General features: G+C 55.2%; 1 protein-coding gene across 1 annotated transcript in view; it reads right to left on the bottom strand.

Moving 5' to 3' along the window:
* The window catches only part of GNAO1 (G protein subunit alpha o1), a 104479-nt gene that overhangs the window by 37977 nt on the left and 43750 nt on the right, over positions 1-22752 (bottom strand). The window contains exon 2 of the mRNA XM_064160483.1: positions 7101-7262. Coding sequence (XP_064016553.1) covers positions 7101-7249 — 149 coding nt within the window. The 5' untranslated portion in view covers positions 7250-7262. The remainder of the gene's footprint in view (positions 1-7100; positions 7263-22752) is intronic.

The raw sequence follows: 22752 nt of genomic DNA, 5'->3' as shown, positions 1-22752 counted from the left end.
AGAGCTGCATGGTCACAGCCAACCCTGGAGAAACCTTCCCCCTCTCCATTTCAACCCAGTGTTAAGGGAGAAAGAGATCAGAAGTGCCAGTTTGGCCCAGCAGGAGTTGATCTGCACCATCCCCCTGCTCAAAGCAGGGCTAACTGCGAGGTGAAATTCCCCCCAGGTGGCTCAGTGTGGAGCGTTTCCAAGGCTGGAGGTTTCACAGCCTCTCCAGGCAGCCTGTTTCAGGGTCTGGAAGCTGTTCCCCACATCCCAACGATGTCTGGCTCTGCTCCCTTAAGTGTTTTCTCGATGCAAAGTGCCTGTTGGCATGTGGGATGCAACGGGGAAGGTGACACTGCCGTGCAAAGACAATTCCTTCGCTAGGAAAAGGCATCAGGCAACAGCCCCACAGGAGAGAGGGTGAGAAGGAAGGCAGTGTGTGATGTTTTGTGCTGGGTTGAGTGCCAGAGGAGTTTGGAGTTCTCAAAGTGCTGTTTAGTTTGGGCTCAGTGCTTGGCACAGACTTGAGCTGGCAGGGATGTGGTGAGCTGTGGTAGGGCAGCAGTTCACAGAATCATGGAATTGCCAGGGCTGGAAGGGACCCCCAAGGATCATCCAGTTCCAACTTCCCTGCCACGTGCAAGGACACCTCACACCAGGTCAGGTTGCTCAGAGTCACATCCTGCCTGGCCTTTAAAACCTCCAGGGGTGAGGCTTCCACCACCTCCCTGGGCAACCTGTGCCAGTCTCACCACCCTCATGCTGAAGAACTTCTTCCTAACATCCAACCTGAATCTACCCACTTGTAATTTTGCTCCATTCCCCCCAGTCCTATCACTCCCCAAGACCCTAAAAACTCCCTCCCCAGCTTTCCTGTAGCCCACTTCAGACAATGAAAGGTCACAATAAGGTCTCCTTGGAGCCTTCTCTTCTCCAGACTGCCCAGCCCCAACTCTCTCAGTCTGTCCCCATAGCAGAGCAGCTGCAGCCCTCTGAGCATCCTCGTGGCCCTTCTCTGGACACCTTCCAGCCCCTCCAGACCTTTCCCGTCACAGGCTCCACAACTGGGCACAGTGCTCCAGGTTGGGTCTCACCAGAGCAGTGCAGAGGAGCAGAATCTCCTTCCTCACCCTGCTGCCCACACTGCTGCTGCTGCAGCCCAGGCTCTGCGTGGCTCTCTGGGCTGCCACTGCACACTGCTGGCTCACACTGAGCTTCTCATCCACCAGCACCCCGAGGTCCCTTTCCCCAGAGCTGCTTTCAATCCAGGCACTGCCCAGCCTATACTGGTGCTTGTGATTGCCCCAACCCAGATGCAGGACCTTGCCCTTGGTCTTGTTGAACCTCTTGAGGTTGGCCTGGGCCCAGTTCTGCAACCTGCCCAGGTTCCTCTGGATGGATCCCTGCTCTGCAGCCTGCCCAGGTCCCTCTGGATGGATCTCTGCTCTGCAGCCTGCCCAGGTCCCTCTGGATGGATCTCTGCTCTGCAGCCTGCCCAGGTCCCTCTGGATGGATCCCTACTCTGCAGCCTGCCCAGGTCCCTCTGGATGGAACCCTTCCCTCCAGCCTGCCGGCTGCACCACACAGCTTGGTGTCATTGATGAACTCGCTGAGGGTGCTCTCAATTGCACCTCTCTTCCTCCACTGAGCAGCAAGGTCTGCATCTCTCCCTGGAGGCATCTCTCCCTCCCCTCAGTCCCTAGGGAGAGAGGCAAAGGCAGCAAGCTCCCCAGCCCTGACACCTCTGCGAGGTGTGAAGCTGGGATGGGTTGAATGCAGCCCTGCAACATGTTCCATTCTCACGGTGCTTTCACAGCCCTGGCGTCACCAAACGAGCTTCAAGAGTGTTCCTGGAAACAGGAGGGGAAGAAGTGGGGATGGATTCTGGCTCTTTTGTGCCTGTGTACTTGCAAACTCTCTCTGCCTGCCTACACATCTTGCAGGGCCTGGGAGTGTTTGGGAAAGCAGCACCCAGCGTGGATGCTCTCTCTGCTCTGCTCTCCCTTTGGAGGCTATTCGAGGCAGGCCTCCAGCCCTGGGTGGTGCAGATCAGACCTGCCTTATGTGCTGCACTCCACTGCCCAGGCTAGGGAAGAACTGGAGGCTAGGAACCACAGGAGAGTTTAAAAAGCTGAACAGAAAGCAGGAGATGAAGGAAACCAGCTGGAAACCTCTGTTTTGCTGGTTCCCAAAGCCAAATGTGGGTCACAGATGTGCTGCCACTGACAAGAAGCTGGCTAGAGAAGAAAAAGGCATCAGCAATGCCAGGGCTCTTTGATGATCAGAGGTCGATTTAGCTCCTAGGCACAGGGACAAGAAAGGAAGAGGAGATGAAGTAGGAATAAAAACATAATCAAGAGATTAGGAATGTGGAACTCAACCCACCCAGAAACTTGCCTTAGGGAAGGCTGGAAAAAGGCAGTAATGAAAAAGGATGAAACCAGCTGCTGCATTTCTCTCTTCCCTTCTCTTCATGGCCTCATGGTACTACTTTCTGCTACCCAAGACACAGGAAGCCTGCCTCAGCACCTCCCCTCTTCCCCACTCCTGTTCTTTCTTGGCTGAAGTGCTGTTTTCTCTTCACTGAACCACCATTAAGGCTGGAAAAGCCCTTTAAGATCATCCAGTCCAACCAGCAGCCTAACACCACTATGGTCACTGAGCCATGACCCCAAGTGTCATGTCTACATGGGGTTTTTGAGCACCTCCAGGGATGCTGACTCCAGCACCTCCCTGGGCAGTCTATGCCAGTCCCTGAGCCACTCCACCAGCAAAGACATTGCTCCTGATATCCAACCTAAGCCTCCCCTGGCCATTTCCTCTCCTATCATAGAGTCATAGAATCAACCAGGTTGGAAGAGACCTCCAAGCTCAGCCAGTCCAACCTAGCACCCAGCCCTGGCCAATCAACCAGACCATGGCACTAAGTCCCAACCTAGCACCCAGCCCTAGCCAAGCAACCACAGCATGGCACTCAGTGCCAACCTAGCACCCAGCCCTAGCCAGCCAACCAGACCACGACACTCAGTGCCCCAGCCAGCCTTCAAAGATCACATTGGGTGCTTCTGTGCTCCACAACCTCCCTGGGCAACCTGTGCCAGTGTCTCACCACCCTCACTGCAAAGAACCCTTCCCTAACATCCAGTTTGAATCTCCCTCTGCCAGTTCAAACCCATTCCCCCTCATCCTGTCATTACAAGACCTTGTCACTAGTCCCTCCCCAGCCTTCCTGTAGCCCACTTCAGATACTGAAGGCCACTCTAAGGTCTCCTCAAAGCCTTTCCTAACCGTAGAACTCTTGGCTGGAAAAGACCTCTAAGATCACTGAGTTCAGCCATCAACCTAAAACCAGTGTGGCCACAAAACCATGTCCCTGTTCACAGCAAGAGGAGCCTGAAACAAGAGCAGTGCTCACCCAGCTCACTGCCCATCACTTTAAGGAGCTTCAGAATCAGTTCTTGTCTGGAATTTATTTCTCCCTACCCTAAGGAGCTCAAATTTTGTAGTTTTAAACCCAGCATCAGTGTCAGGAAAGAGAAGTGCTTTTTTGGGGGGGAGTGGTGCTGGGGAAGGGGAAAGGGGGGAAGAAAACTGTCTCAAATCCTTCACTCAAGCAGGAAAAAAACCAACTCCTACCCCTCAAAGCAGTGAAGGATGAAATGAGTAATATGCCTCTCTCCACTGGGAGTCCACTGGGTGTGAATAAGTGCCAACTGAGCTCTCACTTGCATCACCATCTGGTGTGATGGCACCAGGGCCTGGAGGTGCAGCAGGATGCATGGCAGTGCCCCTGCCCCGTGACAGCATCTCTGCTCCTGCTGATGGGACCACCAGAGGCCCCCAAAGGGCAGCAGGTCCATGAATGCTGAAGGACTTCGAATTTCACATCTGACCTAGCCTGGAGGAGAGAAGCCCTGGCAGGATTCACAGCATGGCTGAGCAGAGAGAGAGGCAGCACAGCCCACCCTAGGCAGGGAGGAGAACGCAGCCTTCTCTGGATGTGAGAGATTTGTGGCCAAGAGGCTGTTTCCAAGGGCCTGCAGTGCCAGGGAGAGGGGCAGTGGCTGCAAACTAGAGCACAGCAGACTTAGACTGGATGTGAACAAGTTCTGCACCACGAGGCTGCTGGAACACTGCAACAGGTTGCCCAGGGGAGGTAGTTGAGGCCACATCCCTGGAGATATTCAAGGTCCATTCCCTGGAGATGTTCAAGGTCCATATCTGGAGATCATAGTCATAGAATCAACCAGGTTGGAAGAGACCTCCAAGCTCATCCAGTCCAACCTAGCACCCAGCCCTGGCCAATCAACCAGACCATGGCACTGAGTGCCTCATCCAGTCTCTTTTGAACACCTCCAGGGACATTCAAGACGAGGCTCGACAGGGCTTTGGGCAGCCTAATCACAGCTCACAGGATGTCAGGGGCTGGAAGGGACCCAAGGAGGTCATTGGGTCCGACCCCCCTGCCAGACTAAGCAGCCCCAGGTCCCTCAGCCTCTCCTCATCAGCCATGCCCTCCAGTCCCCTCATCATCCTTGTAGCTCTCTGCTGGACCCTCTCCAGCAGATCCCTGTCCCTCTGAAACTGGGGAGCCCAAAACTGAACACAGTTCTCAAGATGAGGTCTCAGCAGGGCAGAGTAGAGGGGGAGGAGAACCTCCCTTGATCTGCTGGACACACTCTGCTTAATTCACCCCAGGTTCCCATTGGCCTTCTTGGCCACAAGGGCACATTGTTGTGCCATGGATGTTCTCCCCCAGCACTCCCAGGTCCCTCTCCTTGGGGCTGCTCTCCAGCAGCTCCCAGCCTGTACTGGTGCAGTTCATTCTTCTTTCCCAGCTGCAGGACTCTGCACTTGTCCTTGTTGAACCTCATTTGGCTCCTCTGTGCCCAGCTCAGCCTGTCCAGGTCTCTCTGGATGGCCACACAGCCTGCAGCTGTCTCAGCCAAGCCTCCCAGCTTGGTACCAGCAGCAAACTTGCTGAGCAGACTCTGCCATTGCTGAAGATGTTGAACAGGACTGGAGCCAGCACTGATCCCTGGGGGACTGCACTGGTCACAGCTCTCCAGCTGGACCTGGCAGCATTGATCACCACTCTTTGAACTCTATCTTGTAACCAGTTCCTTATCCACCTCACTGCCTGCTCCTCCACCCCACACCTCCTGAGCTTGCTCACTAGAACACCATGGGAGATGGTCTCAAAGGCCTTGCTAAGGTCAAGTGGACTTGGTGATCTCTGCAGGTCCCTTCCAACCCAGACCATTCTGCTGCTCTGTAAAACTCATTCTGCTAGGCTCCAGCCACACATTGGATGCTGTGAATAGCAGAGCACAGAGGCTGCTGCTTGTGGTTACTGAGCTGTGCCTGATGAATTGCCCAGCAGCTGGTCACAGTGGGGAGGGCTGAGCTTCTTTATTTGCAGCTGCTGTCTTACAGGGAAGGAAAAAAATCCAAATGCTTTCCTCCAGGTAATTGACTTTAAAACAATTGAAGAATTTGCCACAAGGTTGTAATGCAATTAGGAGCAGCATTTGCTGTAATTCCTGTCTCTGAAGGTATGTTTCTGCCACAGACCTTTCTCTTGTGATAAAAATAAAAGGCAAGACAATTGCTGCCAGGAGAAGGCTGATCTTGCTGTTACAGGCAATGGAATATGGATTAGACAAGAGTGTCCACCCAGTAGTGATTAAAAGGCAGCATAGTGTCAGGATCCTCTTCAGTCTGGAGGAGAGAAGGCTCTAAGGAGACCTTCTTGTGGTCTTCCAGTGCTTGAAGGGGGCTACAGGAGAGCTGGGAAGGGATTGTTGTAGTGACAGGACAAGAGGAAATGGGTTGAAGCTGGAAGAGGGGAGATGAGACTGGAGATGAGGAAGAAATTCTTGGCAGTGAGGGTGGGGAGAGACTGGCAGAGGCTGCCCAGGGAGGTTGTGGATGGCTCCTCTCTGGAGGTGTTCAAGGCCAGGTTGAGTGAGGCCTTGAGCAACCTGGGCTGGTGGGAGGTGTCCCTGCCCATGGCAGGACCTAGGTGGGGTTGGAACTGGATGATCTTTAAGGTCCCTTCCAGCTCAAACCATTCTGTGACTACTGCTGAGATGGTGAGAAGCAGTTGGGTAGGCTGCTGTGACACCAAGCACACATCTGCAGGCTGCCCACTTGTTTCTTGGTCAGTGCCAAGTGGTGTGTCACCACCTGCCTTCTGCTGCAGCACCACAAGAGCAGAAATAGTCACAGCACCACAGAACTTTACAAGTTGGAAGGGACCTCCAGAGATCATCCAGTCCAGCCCCCCCCTGCCAAAGCAGGATCCCTTAGGGTAGTTCACACAAGAATGCATCCAGGGGCAATTTGAAAGTCTCCAGAACCTCTCTGGGCAGCCTGCTCCAGTGCTCTGGCACCCTAACTGTGAAGAAGTTTCTCCTCAGGTCAAGGTGAGACCTTCTCTGTTCCAGTTTGTAGCTGCTGCTCCTTGTCTTAGTGCTGTGCATCACTGAGAAGAGCTTGGCCCCAGCCACTTCACCCCCACCCCTCAGACATTTACAGACATTGGTAAGATCTCCTCTCAGCCTTCTCTTCTCCAGACTAAACAGCCCCAGGTCCCTCAGCCTCTCCTCATCAGGCAGTGCTGCAGTCCCCTCATCATCCTCATAGCCCTCTGCTGGACCCTCTCCAGCAGATCCCTGCCCCTCTGAAACTGGGGAGCCCAAAACTGAACACAGTTCTCAAGATGAGGTCTCAGCAGGGCAGAGTAGAGGGGAAGAAGAACCTCCCTTGATCTGCTGGACACACTCTGCTTAATGCACCCCAGGACCCCATTGGCCTTGTTGGCCCCCAGGGCACATTGCTGTGCCATGGATGTTCTCCCCCAGCACTCCCAGGTCCCTCTCCTTGGGGCTGCTCTCCAGCAGCTCACTACAGCTCACTAGATCTGTGTTCATAGGTTCATAGCCTACCTTGAGCTGTTGGGAAACAGGACTGACCTCAGACTGAATGCCCTGCTTGGTCCTTACTGTCTTGCAGCAGCCTGCGACTGCTGTGAGGTCACTAACTGCAGTTAAAACTCCAGCAAGCCCAGAGGCAGCTTCTTAACATGCAAGACAATAGGCAGGGATACTCACTATTGGGCCGAGTCGTTAAGCTGGTATTCCCGGGACCGGTTGAAGCATTCCTGGATCCCAGAGTCTGCCCAGAGCCTCATCATAGCTGACAGCAGCTCGGGAGAGAAGGGCTCTGTGTCCTCCATCCGACTTACGACATCGCAGACCATCTTGGCATCAGCCTGCAGGGGAAAGAAACAGGAGGTCAAAAGGGGGCTCAAGGCAGAGCTGAGAGCCACAGATTTGGCCATGGTGCCCATGAAGTTGATGATCTTAGAGGCCTTTTGCAACCCAAACAATTCTATGGTTCTGTGGGTTGGTGCTTGCAGCACAGAAGGCCAATGGCAGCCTGGGCTGCATCCAAAGCTGCGTTGCCAGCTCATCTAGAGAGGTGACTCTGCCTCTTTGCTCTGCTCAGACCTCACCTGCAGTGCTGAGTACCAGCTCTGGTGCCCTCAGTTTAGGAAGGACATGGACCTGATGGAGCAGGTTCAGAGGAGGGCCATGAATATGATCAGGGGGTTGGAGCAGCACTGCTACAAGGACAGGCTGAGGGAGCTTGGGGGTGTTCAGCCTGGAGAAGGCTCCAGGGAGACCTAAGAGCTGCCTTACAGTACCTGAAGAAGGATGGAGAGAGACTGTTCATGAAGGCCTGTGGGGATAGGACAAGAGCAATGACTTCGAACTAGAGCAGATTTGGATGGGTTGTTAGGAACAGGTTCTTTATAGAATCATGGAATGAACCAGTTTGGAAGAGACCTTGAAGATCATCCAGTCCAACCTATATATGTATGTATATATACACTATGTAACAGGTTGCCCAGGGAGGTAGCTGAGACCCCATGCCTGGGGATATTCAAGGTGAGGCTGGCCAGGGCTCTGGCCAACCTGCTCTGGTGGAGGATGTCCCTGCTGACTGCAGGAGGGGTTGGGTTGCATGCCCTTTGGAGGTCCCTTCCAGCCCAGCCCATTCTCTGATGCTATGAGGCTGGGGCTCTGTTTCAGAAGCTGTTCACCCATGGACAGGAGTAAGGAGGCTGCAAAGTTGGGCATTGGACTTTAGGATCCGCCCGGTACGACCTGGCAGAAAGAGGAAGAGGAGGATGGAGTAAGGCAGCCACAAGGGATGAGGTTATTTCTGCAGTCCACCTCGTGGCCACCAATATTCTTCCCCAGCAGACAAAGCAGGCAGCACTCTGCATGTGTGTGGAGCTTCCTGGGGACAGAAGGCAACTGATCTTCGTGTGGCAGTTAGCAGAGGGAAGCAGAACCTGCAGCCACCTGTGTACCCTTGCTGAGGCACCTTCCTTGCACAGGCAACAGCAGGAAGCTTCCAGAAAGGAATTTGGGGCTTTTTTTTTCAGCTGCTGCCTTATTGCTTTTGCTGAATGCTTGTGCTTTGCTGTGAGCCCAGGCTAGAGAGGCTAACTCCTGGCAGCCCACCTTGGCTGGCTGGCTCTGTGAGTCAGGGGGAGAGGAATCTCCTGTGGTTCTGGAGTATGGCAGTGAGGGCAGGGCCAGCTGGCTGTCCTCCCTGCATGGAAGCTTTCCCAGTGGGAAAATATGTGATTTGCAGCAGCTTTTCCCAGAGGATGGTCTTCTGACACAGCTTGGGTCAGGAAGATGGCTCACATTTAGGATGGGAATGTCTAGACAGCCTGGGAACAGCTGAGTTCAGCCCTGCTCTAACAGCCCACAGTGGCTGATGCTTTAGGGCTCCCAAAGTCGTGCCCCCTCCGCTCGTTTTGCAGCACATGGATCTCCTACCCCCTCCCCAAGCTCCTCACAGCCAGCCCAGAGGTGCTGCCTAATCAGCAGAGGTTTCCTTTCATCACTCTGAAGAGTTTGGATGCCCTCTCCCTGGAGGTGTTCAAGGCCAGGCTGGATCTCTATTATGAGAGGGCTGTGGAGATGCTGCAGAGTGTCCAGAGCAGGGCCAGGAGGATGCTGAGAGGCTGCAGCAGCTCTGCTGTGAGCACAGACTGAAAGGGTTGGGGCTGTGCAGGCTGGAGCAGAGCAGGCTCCAGGTGACTTTCTTGTAGCCTTCCAAGATCTGAAGGGGGCCTAACAAAACGCTGAGGAGGGACTTTTTAGGCTGGCCCCCTCCCCATTCTCATGGCTCTCCTCCAGCCCTGCTGCAGCCCCTCACTATGTCTCTTGCAGCGAGGGCCCAGAGCTGCCCCCAGCGCTGGAGGGGAGGTCCCACCCGTGCCAGCACAGGGACACAATGACATCCCTGCTGCTGCTGGCCACACTCTTCCTGGCACAAGCCCAGATGCCAGCTGGGCATGCTGCTGCCTCTAAAGCCTCAGCACTCCATGGAGATCCCATCCCATCCCTAACAGGTAGGCTTTGAAGGCTTCATGACCCTAAAGTCTTTAGCTTTACCCACATCAGATTCCCCCCACAGGCTGCTGCACTTCCATTTGAGTGCCCAGGCAGCCTCTGTCCCTCCTGCTCGGCATGGAGCAGTACTCTTGGTGACTCACACCTCCCAGGCAAGACAAAGGAAGGAGCCTTGAGGAGCAGAGCTGATTTCAAAGCTTTGCTTTCTGCCCCGGAGTGCTGCGGGGAGCTCAGGGAATATTCACACAGCAGCTCTGCCTGCCCTGCTGGGGGCTGCCACTCCTCTTCTTAGGCACTCTGAGTAACACAGGAGCTGCTCATGGCTGCTCTGCTCGGGGCTCTGCTCTGCTCTGGCCCAGACAGCTCTGCACGGCTGCTGGCATGCTTTCAGGAGGGCAGGGCAGGACTTGTGTGTGTGAGCTGGGCTGCTGGGGGTATGGCAGGTTGTGACACCACTAATCATACAATCACACAATCAGCCAGGCTGGAAGAGACCTCCCACATCACCCAGTCCAACCTAGCACCCAGCCCTGGCCAAGCAACCAGACCATGGCACTAAGTGCCAACCTAGCACCCAGCCCTGGCCAATCAACCAGAGCATGGCACTCAGTGCCAACCTAGCATCCAGCCCTGGCCAACCAACCAGAGCATGGCACTCAGTGCCCCAGCCAGCCTTGGCTTCAACACCTCCAGGCACAGTGACTCCACCACCTCCCTGGGCAGCCCATTCCAATGCCAATCACTCTCTCTCACAACAACTTCCTCCTAACAGCCAGCCTAGCCCTGCCCTGGCACAACTCGAGACTGTGCCCCCTTGTTCTGTTGCTGAGGCTGTTTGCAGGAGGGCAAGAGCACAGCTGGCAGGCAAGTTTGTGGCTCCTGCTGAATGGCAATAAATAGATTCCAGACCTGGTTTGGTTTTGCAGAGCAAACCACCGAAGTCTCAGTTTTACAGACCCAGAAGAAGCAGGGTAGGAGAGTTTTTAACTGCACTCCTGCCCCCTGCCAAGGCTGAAGCCCCTCTGGCAAGGCCATCCAGGAGCTGAGGCATTTGTTAGATGATTTAACGAGCAATTAAGGATCCAAGAGGAGAAGATCTCCCTTTCTTTTCTGCCTCTCCAGGCATCATCTCAAGCTGGGAATGACATTAAAATCTCCAGCCCCCCCTGGGCCCAGCAGGTAGGTTCTGAAATGCTGCTTGATTGACTTTTCCCTTCCCACCTCCCCCAGGGTCTGGTGCTCCCACTTTTCCCGAGGTGAGAGGAGCTGAGCCTCCTGCCATGCTCTGCCTCTCGACTGAAGCAAGCAATTAAACCGAGAAAAACAAACCAGACCCACCAAGGCTTCAGTGCCACCCTGCCAGCCTAGCTGCTCCCATCTGATGGGCCTTTGGCTAATGAATACCAAGGTGGCATTTCAGCTACCCCCAGAGCTAAAAATAGGCAGCTCCTTGCCCCTGGGAGCAGACATGAAGTGGTGCTTCCTCCACTGCTGCCTCTGCTCTTCCCCAGCTGCTCAGTCCCCTGGCATTAGACTGTCTGCCTTCAGGATGGTTCTGCAGTGGTAGGAGCATCCCAGACTAGATCCCCTCAGCCTCCCTGTGTATCCCACTGCCCTTTCCCAACGCTGTTTGCCATGGAGGGGGGCAAACTCCAAGCCCTGATCACAGAATGAAGCAGGTTGGAAGAGACCTCTGGGATCATCCAGTCCAACCTAGCACCTAACACCTTCTAACTAACTAACCCATGGCACTAAGTGCCTCATTCAGCCTCCTCTTAAACACCTCCAGGGATGGGGACTCCACCACCTCCCCAGGCAGCCTGTTCCAATGCCAATCACTCTTCCCATGCAGAACTTGTTCCTGGTGTCTTTGGGCTGTTTGTTACAGAGAGCAGGGTTTGTTCAGCTCTGGGTCACCCCTGGGCACTGCATGTGTCCAGCTGCAGCAGGATCACAGAGCTGCAGAGTGGGTTTGGTTGGGAAAGACCTTCAAGACGGTTGAGCCCAACCCTTAATGCAGCACTGACAGATCATCACTAAACCACCTCCCTCAGCACCACATCTCTGTGTCTTTTAAACAACCCCAGGGATGGAGATTCAAGCACCTCCCTGGGGAGCCTGTTCCAGCCCTGGGGACCCTGCTCCAGCCCTGGAGAACCCTTTCTAGTCAAACATTTGCTTCTAATAGCCAATCTAAAGGTGCAGCTTGAGGCTGCTTCCTCTAGTCCTGTTGCTTGTTCCCTGGGACATCAGCTCAACCTCCTGGCAGGGAGCTGCAGGGAGCAATGAGGTCTCCCCTCAGCCTCCTCTTCTCCAGGCTAAACACCCTCAGGTGCCTCAGCTACTCCTCTCCAGCCCTGTTCTCCAGACCCTTCACCAGCTTTGCTGCCCTGCTCAGGACTCACTCCAGCACCTCAGCATCTTTCTCTTAGTGAGGAGCCCCACACTGACCAGTGTCTGAGGTGGTCACCAGAGTCCCATACAGGGGGACAATCAGGACAGATCCAGGCTTTAGCCATCAAGCTAGAAGAGTAACTGACCCTTGGCTAAAGGACAGACCTCCAGAGCAGTTGGGCACTGGAGAGGACTCTGCAGAGGCAGGGTAGGGTTGGGTTTCTTAGAGCAGTGAAGGCCAGGGGCAGACGTGGAGAAGTGACCTCTGTCCTCACCCTGGACTGCCTGTCTGCCTTTGCCCCAGCCCCAGGGTGTCAATCCAGCTCCCAAGGGGCTCTGGTTTATGCCTAGCCTGGATGGAAGCACTGTTATGTACTTGCCTGCCATATGTCACTGTCACCAAGCACACAGGCTGTGCTCAGCAAGCAGGCTTGGGACTCTGCTTCTGACAGCCACAGTGCCAAAGAATTTGTTAGCTTGCTGGAAGGGAGAGAGGCTCCTCCTAGCAGCCTGCCCTCAGTGGCTGCCACGTTTGTCTCTGCAAGCAACTTGTTTGTCATCATGCCCTGGCTCTTCCTCACCAATCAGAGAAGGACTGAGGTTGGAAGGGACCTCCTTAGATCAAAGAGTCCAACCCCCCTGCCAAGCCAGGATCACCCAGGGCAGGTCACACAGGAACACATCCAGATGGGGCCTGAAAGTTTCCAGAGAAGGAGACTCCACAGCCTCTCTGGGCAGCCTGCTCCAGGCCTCCAGCACCCTCACAGGAAAGAACTTTCTGCTCATGTTGAGGAAGGGTTCCAGTTTGTATCCTCTGCCCCTTGGCCTGTCACAGGACACCAGTGAAAAGAGCCTGGACCCTTCCTCTTGACCCCCACCCCTCAGATGTTTACAGGCATTGATCAGGGCCCCTCTCAGCCTTCTCTTCTCCAGATTAAACAGCTCCAAGGCTCTCAGCCCTTCCCCATCACACAGTTGTTCCAGTCCCTTCACCATCCTCACAGCCTCCATTGGACTCTCCCCAGTAGTTCCCTGTCCATCTTGAACTGGGAACACCATAACTGGACACAGCTCTCCAGATGTGATCTCATCAGGGCAGAGCAGAGGGGCAGGAGACCCTCCTTCCTGCTGGCCACATTCTTCTTAATGCACCCTGGGTACCACTGGCCTCTTGGCCACCAGGGCACATTGCTGTGCCATGGATAACTTCCTGTCCACCACTACTCCATCGACAAGGTCTGGGAATGGCAGGATGAGGAGGAATGGGTTCAAACTGGCAAAGGGGAGATTCAAACTGGATGTTAGGAGGAAGTTCTTTGCAGTGAGGGTGGTGAGACACTGGCACAGGTTGCCCAGGGAGGTTGTGGAGCACAGAAGCACCCAATGTGATCAAAGATCACATTGGGTGCTTCTGTGCTTCACAACTTCCCTGGAGGTGTTCAAGGTCAGGTCATATGAGGCCTGTTCTAGTGGGAGGTGTCCCTGCCTATGGCAGGGGGTTGGAAGTGGCTGATCTTTGAGGTCCCTTCCAACCTAAACCATTCTATGGTTCTACTCCAAGGTCCTTCTCCAGGGAGCTGCTTTCCAGCAGGTCAACCCCTAACCTGTACCAGTGCTGCTGACCTACACCTAGGAGCTGTCTACTGGACTCAGGCTGCCACCTCTCTGATCACCCCAGGGTAAATCTTGCCTCCTACCCTTCAGAGTTGCCTGGACACTAACTAGAGGACTCTTTCCCCCCTTTTTTCTTCCCTCAATTAAGGTTTTCCATCTGAACTGAAGGACCAGGCAGAGCTTTGTGTGAAGCTGTATGGGATGCATCTGCCAACCCCTGCAGAGCTGCTCTGACGTAGGTCCAACCAGCACATCACCTCGTACCCTGCTTCCATTCTGGGGGACTAAATCCCAGTAAACATCATTTTTTTGGGCTGTTATTTACTTTGATTAATCATGTTTGTCACTCAGCCTGGCTCAAAGGTTAACCCTGGGGCGTTTTTGCCTCTGGTGGCTGCTTGTGCTCAAAGCTGCATCTCAGGGCTTGTTTAGAAGATCCATGTGCTGGTGGTGGTGGTGGTGGTGAAGATGAGCAAAGCCAGAAAGCAGAGGCATGGTGCTAGTTATCAGCAAGCAAAAAAAGGAGTGCTCCACCACCAGGCAGGAACTTGGGGGAAATCAAAGTGATGTGCTGAAAGCAGCCAGCATCTACACAAGGATGCTCTGGTGTCTCCTCTTCTAGACAGATCCAAAACCTGCCTGGATGTAACTCTGGGTAATGTGACCCAGCTTTTAGCAGCGAGATTGGACTGGATGACCTCCAGAGAACCCATCCTGAGACCTCTTTTGAGGGGACCCAGGCCCTGACCTCAGAGCACAGTGTTAGGTGCCTCTGCTGTTTCAGTGAGAAACAATCTACCTGTAAGCTGGGGGCAGAATGAGACTCATCTGTTGGAGAGTAGGAGAGCCCTGCAGAGGGACCTGGCCAGGCTGGATGGGTGGGCAGAGGCCAATGGGATGAGATTGAACAGGGCCAAGTGCAAGGTTCTACACTTGGGCCACAACAACCCCGAGCAGCACTACAGGCTGGGGCCAGAGTGGCTGAGAGCAGGCAGGCAGAGAGGGCCCTGGGGGTGCTGGGAGAGAGCAGCTGCAGAGGAGGCAGCAGTGTGCCCAGGTGGGCAGCAGAGCCAATGGCATCCTGGGCTGGCTCAGGAGCAGTGTGGGCAGCAGCACAAGGGAGGTTCTTGTGCCCCTGTGACCAGCACTGCTCAGGCCACACCTTGAGTGCTGTGTCCAGTTCTGGGCTCATCCATTCAAGAGAGAAGTTGCAGTACTGGAAGGTGTCCACAGGAGGGCGACAAAGCTGTGAGGGGCCTGGAGCAGAGCCCTGAGAGGAGAGGCTGAGGGAGCTGGGGGGGTGCAGCCTGCAGCAGAGGAGGCTCAGGGCAGAGCTCATTGCTGCCTGCAGCTGCCTGCAGGGAGGCTGTAGCCAGGTGGGGTTGGGCTCTGGTGCCAGGCAGGCAGCAACAGCAGAAGGGGACACAGTCTCAAGCTGTGCCAGGGGAGGTCTGGGCTGGCTGTGAGGAGGAAGTTGTCAGAGAGAGTGATTGTCATTGGAATGGGCTGCCCAGGGAGGTGGTGGAGTAGCTGTGCCTGGAGGTGTTGAAGCAAAGCCTGGATGAGGCATTTAATGCCATGGTCTGGTTGCTTGGCCAGGGCTGGGTGCTAGGTTGGCACTGAGTGCCATGCTCTGGTTGCTTGGCTAGGGCTGGGTGCCAGGTTGTACTGGCTGAGCATGGAGGTCTCTTCCAAGCTGGTTGATTCTATGGTTCTAAGTGACTGGCATTGGAATGGGCTGCCCAGGGAGGTGGAGGAGTCACCACCCCTGGAGGTGTTCCTAAACTCCACCTTCTCCTCCCAGAGCATCTAAGAAATGGGGACCCAGTTCCCCAGCTGCACCCCAGCAAAAGGCAGTTATTTTCCTGGCATTTGCAGCCTCAATGAGCTCTGGAACCCAAGCAGGGCTGGTGAATATGCCTCTTCCAGAGACATCCAGGGCCCAGCTCCAAGCCCAGAGAGGAGTTTTTGCAGACACTGAATAAATAGCTCCATGCACAGCTCTCCCCCTCACTCTCCCTCTCTTTCTCACACATCTGTGTTTTACAGCTGACCTCTGAATCTGTCTGGCATCAAGCAGCTGCTGTGCATCACAGAAGAGACAAACTTCCCCCTTCCTCCTCCACTCTTCCATCCACCTTCCACACACTTAAGTGAGGCCTCCCACCTCTGCTTGGCACTTGGCTTGCTGACAGACACTGGAAGGTGCTGAGATGATGAAGAAAAGCTCTGCAGTGTCTTATTCAAACCTGACCTTTGGAAAATACCTTGAGGTGGGCACCCAAACTACATCCTTTCTGCACTCTGGTTAGTTGGAGGTGGGTCTGGAAAGCTCCAGAGGTGTGGGAAAGGTCACAGAATCATGGAATTGTTGGGGTTGGAAGAGACCTCTGGAGTTGAGATGGTTCCACAACCTCTGACTGTCTTGGCAAAACCACTTCTGTGGGTCTGGCACCTGGCCTAGGATCTCCCTCTACAAGGAGAGGCTGTCTGGCCTGGGGAGAAGCACCTGAGAGAGGATCTGAGCAGTGCTCAGCAAGAGCTAAAGGACCTGTGGGGGACAAGAGAATGTGGCCAGAGTCTTGTCAGTGGTGCCCAGCATCAGCACAAGGAGCAAAAGGTGCAAACAGCAACCCAGGAGCTTCCATCTGGCCAGGAGGAAAACATTCTTTGGTGTGAGGGTGCTGGAGGCCTGGAGCAGGCTGCCCAGAGATGCTGTGGAGGCTCCTTCTCTGCAGAGATACCAACCCCAGCTGGGCACTGTGCTCCTGGGCAAGCTGCAGGGGGCCTGGACTGGATGATCTTCACAAGGTCCTTTCCAACTGCTACCATTCTCTGTGACCCACCACTCACCCTGTCCCTGGCACGTCTGATACAAGAAGGAGTCAACCCTGAGAGTAAGACAGTCCCTGTGAGCCCCCCAGCAGCCCCCTGGGGGCAGGGTGTGCCTGTGGGACAGTCCCTGTGAGCCCCCCAGCAGCCCCCTGGGGGCAGGGTGTGCCTGTGGGACAGTCCCTGTGAGCCCCCCCAGCAGCCCCCTGGGGGCAGGGTGTGCCTGTGGGACAGTCCCTGTGAGCCCCCCCCAGCAGCCCCCTGGGGGCAGGGTGTTTTGAGGACTGCTCTGTCCTCCAAGCCCTGAGCAGAAGGGCTGAGTGTGAGACCTGTAAGCTCCAACCTCACCCCTCGCTGAGGACTTTCAGGCCAGGCAGGCACAGGCAGCGCTGCCCACCAGGGAGAGGATGGCAGAGGGAGTGGCAGATGGGGACATTAGCCGCATGGCTTCATGCTCCGCAGGGAAGTGCTCTGCCGCCGCGCTGCAAGCAGGGAGAGGCGAGAGAAGCGAACCCTGGCAGCCCACACTGCCGTTCTCCTCTGCAGAGCTGCCCTTCGCTGGCCGAGAGTCCCCCGGGTGCGGCGGCAGCAGGCGCTGGGGCGATGCGCGGAGCCCAGGCGGGCGGCGCCGCCTCCCGCATCCCTCATCCCTCATCCCGCATCCCTCATCCCACATCCCGCCTCCCGCATCCTGCATCCCGCCTCCAGCATCCCGCATCCCACATCCCGCATCCCGCACACAGCAGGCGGCTGAGGAACAGCCGAGGGCAGCGATGGGCTGGGCTTGGGAATGCCTGCTGGCTTTAGCCTCCACATCTGCCACTCTGCAGGTGCCTTTGCATGCTTTCAGAGAACCCCAGCACGGTGGGGGTTGGAAGGCACCTCCAGAGAGCATCCAGCCCAACCCCACACCCAGAGCAGGGCACCCACAGCAGCTTGCCCAGGAGCACAGTGCCCAGCTGGGGTTGGAAGCTCTCCACAGAAGGAGACTCCACAACCTCTCTGGGCAGCCTGCTCCAGGCCTCCAGCACCCTCACACTAAGGAAGTTTCTCCTCATCTTCAGATGGAACCTCCTGGGTTCCAGTTTGTGCCTGTTGCTGGGCACCACTGGCAAGAGTCTGCCCCATCCTTTTGCCCCCCACCCTTTAGCTCTTGCTTTGAGAAGGTCCCATCTGGGGCTGCTCTTCTCCAGGCTCTCAGCCTTTGCTCCTCACAGAGCTGCTCCAGGCTCCTCAGCAGCTTTGTAGCCCCCTCTACACCATCACCCCTCTGTGCTGCATAAGGGTGGCAGGGCAGAGGGGACATGGCTTTGCCACAAACCTTCCCAACACAAAGAAGGAAACAGACATTGTCTTGGGAACAGAAAGGGAAAGCAGCCCCTAGGGTGGGAGCATTCCCAGGAGAAAGGTGAATTTTTGGTACCATCTCTGGCTAAATGCCTCTTGTGTGTGATGATTTATAGAGCAGAGCCTTCCTGCAGGGAGGCCCTGCAGAGCTGCAGCCTCCTAATTAGTTTAATGCTCAGGACCTGCTGCTGACCAGGGGGTGCTGATCTCCACTCCACAATCAATCTGTGCCTCCTACACTGAAGGGCTGCCTCTGGGGGTGAGAGTCACCTGTGCCTGAAGGAAGGGATGGTGCTTCAGGCAGAAAGAACCTTGCTTCCTTTCACAGGATCACAGGATGCTAGGGGTCAGAAGGGACTTCCACAGATCACCAAGTCCAACCCCCCCTGCCAGAGCAGGACCATAGAATCTAGCACAGGTCACCCAGGAAGGCATCCAGACAAAGTTTCCAGAGAAGGAGACTCCACAACCTCTTTCATGGTCCTGTTTTACTTGGTGGTCTATGTCCAGAGAAGGGCAGCAAGGCTGGGGAGGGGCCTGGAGCACAGCCCTGAGAGCAGAGGCTGAGGGAGCTGGGGGGGGTGCAGCCTGCAGCAGAGGAGCCTCAGGGCAGAGCTCATTGCTGCCTGCAGCTGCCTGCAGGGAGGCTGTAGCCAGGTGGGGTTGGGCTCTGCTGCCTGGCAGGCAGCAACAGAAGAAGGGGACACAGTCTCAAGCTGTGCCAGGGGAGGTCTGGGCTGGCTGTGAGGAGGAAGCTCCTGGCAGAGAGAGTGATTGGCATTGGAATGGGCTGCCCAGGGAGGTGGTGGAGTGGCCGTGCCTGGAGGTGTTGAAGCAAAGGCTGGCTGGGCACTGAGTGCCATGCTCTGGTTGCTTGGCTAGGGCTGGGTGCTAGGTTGGACTGGATGATCCTGGAGGTCTCTTCCAACCTGGTTGATTCTAAGATTCTATAATTTAAAGGACAAGGTGAAGAGGAAAAATCTTCCCCACCCCAGTCCTGCTCAATGCCAACTCCTTGTTGCCTCACCAACTTTCAGGGCATGGTGTCAGGCAACCAGGGCACTTTGGGAGCTGGGTTCCTTCACAAACATGAACAGGGTCTCCTGATTTGCTTCAAGAAGAAGCTCTCTGGGAAGAGGGACTTCCCAAATGATGGCAGAGCTTTGCTTTTGTCACCTTTCCCTGCTGCACATCAATATTTCCTGGAGCAGCTCTGCAAAAAGAAGATGAGGGAAGTGTGCACATAGAAGGGTGCAAACCTGTGGGTGTTTGAGGACTGCCACTGGCAGCAGCTCCCCCTTCACAGACCCATGCATATGCTTCCTGCCTCTGCCTGCACTGCTCTGGTAACTTTGATTCTTGGTCTCCAGCTCTCCACTGCCATGGATGGAACCAGAGGGTAGTGCTGGAGACCACTGTGGTCTCCAAAAGTGTCAAATTAGCACCATGAAGGGGATGGGCTGCAACAAGCTTGGGGCAGAGGGGCTGGAAAGCTGCCCAGCAGAAAAGGACCTGGGGGTGCTGGCTGATGGCAGCTGAGGAGGAGCCAGCAGTGTGTCCAGATGGCCAAGGAGGCCACCAGCAACCTGGCCTGGATCAGCAACAGTGTGGCCAGCAGAAGCAGGGCAGGGATAATGCCCCACTGGTGAGGCCACACCTCAAATCCTAGGTTCAGTCTGGGCTCCTCACTCCAAGAAGGACATTGAGGGGCTGGAGTGTGTCCAGAGAAGGGCAACAAAGCAGAGGTAGGGTCTGGAGAACAGGGCTGGGGAGAAGCAGCTGAGGGAACCAGAGGTGTTTAGTCTGGAGAAGAGGAGGCTGAGGAGAGACCTCACTGCCCTCTGCAGCTCCCTGAAAGGTGGGGTTGGGCTCTGCTCTCTAATCTCCAGTGACAGAAGGAGAGGAACTGCCTGAGATTGCACCAGGTGAGGCTTAGGTTGGAGGTGAGGGAAAATTTCTTTGCTGGTGGAGTGGTCAGGGATTGGCAGAGGCTGCCCAGGGAGGTAGATGGTGGAATCCCCATGCCTGGAGGTGTTCAAGAAACCTGTGGCCGTGGCACTGCGGGGCAGGGTTTGGTGGCCACGGTGGGGTTGGGCTGCAGCTTGGGCTGGCTGATCTCAGAGGGCTTTTCCACCCGAACCAATTCCATGGCTGAGTCATTCTGTGCCTGGTTAGCAACATTTTGCCTGTGGCTTCTTAGATTTAGTTTCCCTCCCTCTTAACCTCCAGCTGCAGGGAGGATCGAGATCCTGAAGGGAGGGGGGGGGAGGAGCTGCTGCAAGTGGAAGAAGTGTCTGGTGGGGCTGGGGCTGAGAAGCAGCTGGTCAAAGTGCCTGCCTAGAACAGTCCCAGAGTTCAGAGAGGATGAAAGGCAGATTTGTAGCTAAATCTCTGCTGTGTTGCTCCATCTCCAGCAAAATCAAGACCTGGGTGCTTGTAACAGGCTCGGAGGAGTGACTCCTTTGATCAGTGGGGATTACAGAGCCTAACCCCCAGCAAGCTCCTCCTTACTGGAGCTGAGCTACTTCAGGCACTAACAGATTTGCTTATATATTGTTTCAGGTCGCTGCAGAGAAAAAATGTCCTACATTTCCCTTACCAGAGCATCAAGAAAGTTCCCCAGCCTTTGAGCAGGGAGAAGAGGAGAAGAGGAGGAGGAAGAAGGGAGAAAGGAAAAAAAGGAGGAGGGGAATCTGATGGGCTTGAGGTGAGCATCAGGAGTCATGGGGAAGTGATTCCTGAGGGTTATTAGCAGGAACTTTCTTTTCTTAACTGCTCATTTCAGAGAGAAGAGATGAATGAGAGCTCAGGTGCAGCACCAGATGACAGGACAGTCCCTAAAAGAGGCAGCTGGCAGAGAAATCTCTTTAGAGCAGCTCAGCAAGGGTGGGCAGAACTAGGCTGGGCTGGGGGTGAGTGCGGCCGGAAGGAATCTTTGATGCTGTTGTGTGTATTTATTATTTATTCCTCTGGCACAGATTTAGCATCAAAGTCTGCCACCACCACCTCCCAAAATAAGTCCCTTCCCTGCCATGGTTGGATCAGTCCTTACATCTCTGTAACCATGGCATCACCTAGTAGTGACAAGGCAAAGCAGCCAGCAGCGGGAGGGAGCCGCCTGTCGCTTACGGCGCCTGTGAGGCTGCAGCTGCAGAAGGGCTAAGAGAGTCCCTGAGCATCTTGCTGGCCTGGGCACTCTGTCAGGCTCAGCCAGCATGGGGAACGGCAGGCAACAGCCACACTGCTCCCTCGGGTACTGACACCCAGGAAGGAACAACCCCAGGAAGCAGTACGGGTTGGGGACTGAGCTCTTGGAAGGCAATGAAGGGGAGAAGGGTCTGAGGGGTCCTGGTGGATAGGAGGTTGAGCATGAGCCAGCAATGTGCTCTGTGGGCCAGGAGGGGCAATGCCAGTCTGGGATGGATGAGAAGGGCTGTGGGGAGTAGGTGGAGAGAGGTTCTCCTGCCCCTCTACTCTGCTCTGCTGAGGCTGCATCTGCAGTACTGTGTCCAGTTCTGGGCTCCCCCAAGAGGGACAGAGAACTGCTTGAGAGAGTCCAGCACAGAGCCACAAAGATGCTGAAGGGAATGGAACAGCTCTGTTAGGAGGAGAGCCTGAGGGAGCTGAGGCTCTTTAGCCTGGAGAGGAGGAGACAGAGAGGTGACCTCATCAGTGCTGATAAAGCTGTGCAGGGTGAGTGCCAGGAGGCTGGAGCCAGGCTCTGCTGGGTGATGCCCAATGCCAGCACAAGGGGCAATGGGTGGGAGCTGAGGCATAGGCAGTTGCATGGAAACATGAGGAGGAATTTCATCACTGTGAGGGTGCCAGAACCCTGGAAGAGGCTGCCCAGGAGGGCTGTGGAGTCTCCCTCTCTGGAGACAGCCAAACCTATCTGGATGTGTTCCTGTGATCTGGTATAAGTGATGCTGCTCTGGCAGGGAGGTTGGTCTGGATGAGCTTTGGAGGTCCCCTCCAGCCCCTGACATTCTGTGATCCTATGGGATACATGTGGGGAATATGGAGTGAATCCCTCCCCAAGACATTTTAGTGCCACTGAGGGGCCCTGCAGAGCAGTGGAGATGGAAGCAGCTCCTGCCTGCAAGCAAGACTGGAAATAGCTGCAACAGAATCACTAAGGTTGGGCAAAGCCCTCTAAGATCATCAAGACCTTCTATTTAACACCTCCATGACCACCAGACCATGTCCCAGAGTGCCACATCTACTCATTTTCTTTGCACACCTCCAGGGATAGTAACTCCACCACCTCCCTGTGCAACCTGTGCCAATCCCTGCCCACTCTTGCAGCAAAGAAATTCTTCCTAATATCCAACCTAAGCCTCCCCTGGTGCAGCTTGAGGCCATCACCTCTTGTCCTGTCACTAGTTGCTTGGGAGAAGAGGCTAACACCAGCCTCACTCCAACCTCACTTCAGAGAGCAATGAGGTCTCCTTTCAGCCTCCTCTTTTTCAGGGTAACCAATCCCAGCTGCCTCAGCCTCTCCTCCTAAGCCATGCCCTCTAAAGCCCTCCCCAGCTTGGCTGTCCTTCTCTGTACCCACTCTAGCACCTCAGCGTCCTTGTGCTGCAGTGCCCAAATCTGGTCGCTACACAAGGGGCAGCTCAGCAGGGCCACCATCACTTCCTCTCTCTTTATGGCTGTGAGCTGTGGTGGGTCACCTCTGGGGGTGTGACACTGCCACTCCTCACTGCCCCATCCCATTCCAACGTTTCCTTTCCTCCCTTGCTTCCCTCAGCCTCTCTGGCTCTGCAGCTGCTGCGGCTGGGAGCCCATGCTGGCGGCTGCGTGGCGCAGAGGATGGTGCTGACAGGAGTGACAAGCCATAGGCTTAATACTCCACTGATGATTTTTTGGAGGATAACAGATATTCACTCTTCTTTTATTTATTTTTTTTCCCCCCTTTCTGGAATGCTTTTGCTGGCTTGGAAGTATTTCAAGTAGCAGCAGGGGATTAGGGAGCTTCTTTTAAGCAGCTTTTGTTTTGTTTCCTTTTTTCCCTGTCTCTACAGAAGAAGGAGTAAAAGCCTACTCTGAAATGTTCTCCACAGAAGGATTGGGATTTGGCAGTGTCATGCCTCTGGATAAGGGGAAACAGGAAGAGCACAGCCTCTCACCACCTCCC

The sequence above is a fragment of the Pogoniulus pusillus genome, chromosome 20 (genome assembly GCF_015220805.1).
Source record: "Pogoniulus pusillus isolate bPogPus1 chromosome 20, bPogPus1.pri, whole genome shotgun sequence".
NCBI classification, from domain to species: Eukaryota; Metazoa; Chordata; class Aves; order Piciformes; family Lybiidae; genus Pogoniulus; species Pogoniulus pusillus.
This window is presented reverse-complemented; position numbering and strand designations above follow the sequence as displayed.